The sequence below is a fragment of the Sinocyclocheilus rhinocerous genome, unplaced genomic scaffold (genome assembly GCF_001515625.1).
Source record: "Sinocyclocheilus rhinocerous isolate Xijiao unplaced genomic scaffold, SAMN03320098_v1.1 scaffold1808, whole genome shotgun sequence".
NCBI lineage: Eukaryota > Metazoa > Chordata > Actinopteri > Cypriniformes > Cyprinidae > Sinocyclocheilus > Sinocyclocheilus rhinocerous.
In genome coordinates, this window is record NW_015661912.1 from 260,330 (window position 1) to 264,444 (window position 4,115).

At 35.8% G+C, this 4,115-nt stretch overlaps 2 protein-coding genes across 2 annotated transcripts in view; one reads left to right on the forward strand and one right to left on the reverse strand.

The window, feature by feature from the left end:
• Nucleotides 1–290, reverse strand: part of srp19 (signal recognition particle 19) — a 4,727-nt gene extending 4,437 nt beyond the window's left edge. Inside the window, exon 1 of the mRNA XM_016536566.1 lies at nucleotides 164–290. Within this exon, the coding sequence (XP_016392052.1) occupies nucleotides 164–201 (38 nt within the window). The 5' untranslated portion in view covers nucleotides 202–290. The remainder of the gene's footprint in view (nucleotides 1–163) is intronic.
• Nucleotides 291–317: 27 nt separating this feature from the next.
• On the forward strand, nucleotides 318–2,281 carry shld3 (shieldin complex subunit 3). The gene is made up of 2 exons (XM_016536565.1): nucleotides 318–451; nucleotides 1,539–2,281. Exons 1-2 carry the CDS (start codon nucleotides 434–436, stop codon nucleotides 2,175–2,177), a joined length of 657 nt encoding a protein of 218 aa, XP_016392051.1. The 5' UTR covers nucleotides 318–433; the 3' UTR covers nucleotides 2,178–2,281.
• Nucleotides 2,282–4,115: the final 1,834 nt, after the last annotated feature.

The following is a 4,115-nucleotide window of genomic DNA, read 5'->3' on the forward strand; positions in this document are numbered from 1 at the left end:
CTCTCTCACTCACTCACTCACTCACACACACACACACACACAGCACTGAGTGATTATCTGAGTGAGTATTTACATGGAGCTCCACTGAATTTTGCAGTAAAATAGTGTTACAGATGTAATCAGAAATATAAAGTAGTGAACTGTAAGTGTCCGTCAAACTGACCGCTCTTTATCCGCCGGGTTTGTCGTTAAATGCGCCATATCTGCAGCTTCTCTTCAGTGTAATTCGCGTTAAACGACTGGAAGCGGAACGCTGAATAGTGTTTCTGTGAACACGACACTTCCGGCGGCGCGCGTCTACTTCCGCTGGTCAGCTGTGAGCGCGTCGTGACGTCACCGCGCCGCCTGTCGGTCCGGAGAGCGTTAGCTAGCTGCAGTTAGCATGTTAACATGTTCACAAAACTCGATAACATGTTCATAAAGATCGAGAAATATGTCGCAGGATGTGAAGGTGAGTAACAGAGGAACTGACGGACGCTTTCACAAACCCGCTGAGAAGCCAGTTCATATAAACGCTGATGTTTTCAGCTTCTCATATGATAAAGCGTTTTATGTCATTTCAGTTTAATAGTTTAGTATTTTAATTCATTTAATTCCACATTACCACCTGTTAGAATATATTTATTTTGAATATAATGTGTTAGTTTTGTGTGTTTTCTCTTCATGTGTTAAAAAACAAAACAAAAACGTGCAATACTCGACACACTGTTTATACTTTTACATTTACGTTTAGTCATTTAGCAGCGTTTAGTTTATTTTAACATATTCTACCTCTTTTCTTTGCTGTATATAGATTATCTTGTTTGTACAGTACATACATATTTTGTATAGTGTGTACATAAGTTATTAGCTGGTTAAAATGTAGAAATAATTTTAGTTTAGTATTTGTTTTGTAATTTATCTGATTAAAAATGCAGTAAAAATAGTGAAATATTTTTACTAATTAAAACAGCTGTTTTCTATGTGAATATGTGTTAAACTGTAATTTATTTCTGTGATGCGCAGCTGTATTTCCAGCATCATTACTCCAGTCTTCAGTGTCACATGATCTTCAGAAATCAGTATAATATTCTGCTCGAGAAACATTTCTGATTATTATCAATGTTGAAAACATTAATATTTTTGTGGAAACTGTGATACATTTTATTTTTCAGGATTCACAGATGAATAGAAAGTTAAAAAAACAGCATTTATTAGAAATAGAAATCTTTTGCAACATTATAAATGTCTTTACTGTCACTTTTGATCACTTTAATTAACTAGAAAGTATTATTTCTATATATTTTTTTTATATTTGTACTGTATTTTTTTATTAACAGACATAAGATGATGATATATTATTTTGTCTTATTTTTTATTTATTTATTCACTTCTTATTGATGTATAGGGTTGCAAAAAGGTGGAAAATTTCCAGTAAATTTCGGAAACATTCCAGGGATTTTTGGAAAGTTTCTGGAAATTTACCTGGAAATGTTCCACCCCTTTGCAACCCTACCGCTGTATATTTAACACTCCTGTCTCTGCTTGTGTGTTGTGAGGATGTGAGTGTGTATTTCCGTCCGCCGCTGGAGGTCAGAGACGTGGTTCTCCTCACACACACAGTCCTGCAGGAGCTTCCCAGCAGAGTCCTGCCCCAATTCAAACCCTGGTTCCCGTCAGCGTCTGACGCCCACAGACCCATCAGACCCCTCAAACCTGCTCCTCTGATCTCCTCCGAGGATCTGCAGAGCGTCTGGCTGCGTCTGGAGGAACCGGCGGACACTTCAGACCAGAGGAAACCGGCTGAGAGCGATGAAACCAAGAGATTCAAACGCTCGTGGTGCGCGATCGCAGACAGAAGCGCGCCGCTGAAGATCACACGCTCCTTCTCAAGACTGTTCCGGAAGACCGTGGAGAAACACGCACTGCACCTCCGTCAGAGAGTCAGGTGGGTGGTGTGTGAGCGGAACTGTGGCTCTCGCGGCATGGAGGAGCTTTGGCTGGATCTGAACCGAGCCATCAGACGCTCACGACTGCCCACATGCAACGCTAACTACCAGAGAGCGCTGGCTCAGATCTGGCTCTACTGTGACGTCTTCTACTCTGAATATATTGGGAATTTCTTGAAGCAGGAGTTCCAGCTCTCAGGACAGATCACCTTAACGGGCCATAAACTTGGAGACATCGTTAAGTTATAGCTGTGAGATGATTTGTATTTATTATTAGGCGTTAATGAACCTGTTTTTATATGTCATGCATTTTACACGTGTATTAAAGGTGCTGTGGGTTTCACATCCGTCTCGGTCTTCTTGCTTGATTAGAGAGTCGTTTATTCACCTTCATTTAAGTCCTTTAAGTTAATGTCCACTAGTTGTTTTACTAGTTGTGCTGATAGAGGTTATTATCATTAACTAAAACTTGAAATCATGAAGAAATTGTTACTTAAAATATAAAAAACGTAATTTTATTTTAGATAGTTGCCAAGGCAACATTTGTCATTTTCATTCAAGTTTAAGTTGATGTACTAAAATAACTAAAACTCAAATACAAATTAATAAAAACTATACCGACATTTAAAAATAAAAGCGTCCTTGATGGACGAAAATATCTAAAACTTGAAACTGAAATTGAAATAAAGATTAGTAAAAACTAGTAATAAACATGAGAAAAGCATGCAATTATTAAAACTAACTCAAATTAAAATGAAAACAAAATAAAAGCTAACTCTAATTGTTAATAAAAACTACAATAGTATTTCAATGATACTAAAATAACACTGCTACAGATGTAAAATAATTATTCCTCAAATAATGTGTATCAGGGTTAGAGTTAATTAAACTAAAACCACAAAAAAAATTTGTTTCTTAAAATAAACGTTAGCTGAAATAGAATAAAATATAAAAAATGTAAACTTATTTTTTTTCAGCTAGTTGCCAAAGCAGCATTTCTCATTTTCATTTAACTAGATGTACTAAAATAACTAAAACTGAAATAAATTAATAAAAACTATATAGACATATATAAAAAAAACTAATAAAATTGGCAAATTCACAACAAAATTACTAAAACTTTAACTAAAATTAACATGCGAACAGAAAATATAAAAAGAAAAACCAATTCAAAATATTAACAAAAACTAATAGTATCTCATTGATACTAAAATAGCACTGCTACAAACTTTAATAAGTTACTGTCACTTTACTAAATCATCGAATGCAACCTTTTCACCTGATTCAGAGCAGAACCTTTGATTTCTTCAGTGATGCTTGATGAATTCAGGTGGGAAATCACAATTATACAATTCAATAATGTGATTTGTGCACTTTATTGGTAAGAATAGAAAGCATTTACTAAGCACGCTAATCGGTGAAGGAATCATCTGTGAATTGATTCCTTTGAATCTCCTTCATGATGTTCAGAACTGATTGATTGATTGGTTGGTTGATTGGTTGGTTGGCTGATTGGTTGGTTGGTTGATTGATTGGTTGGTTGGTTGATTGATTGATTGACTGATTGGTTGGTTGATTGGTTGGTTGGCTGATTGGTTGATTGATTGATTGATTGGTTGGTTGGTTGATTGATTGATTGATTGGTTGGCTGATTGGTTGGTTGATTGATTGATTGGTTGGCTGGCTGATTGGTTGATTGATTGCTTGATTTATTGCTTGATTGCTTGATTGCTTGATTGCTTGATTGATTGCTTGCTTGCTTGCTTGATTGATTGATTGGTTGATTGGTTGGTTGATTGCTTGATTGCTTGATTGGTTGGTTGATTGATTGATTGATTGGTTGATTGCTTGATTTATTGCTTGATTGCTTGATTGATTGCTTGATTGATTGATTGGTTGATTGGTTGATTGGTTGGTTGGTTGATTGATTGCTTGATTGGTTGGTTGATTGGTTGATTGGTTGCTTGATTGCTTGATTGCTTGATTGCTTGATTGGTTGGTTGATTGATTGATTGGTTGATTGGTTGATTGGTTGATTGATTGCTTGATTTATTGCTTGATTGCTTGATTGCTTGATTGCTTGATTGATTGCTTGCTTGCTTGCTTGATTGATTGATTGGTTGATTGGTTGGTTGATTGCTTGATTGCTTGATTGGTTGGTTGATTGATTGATTGATTGGTTGATTG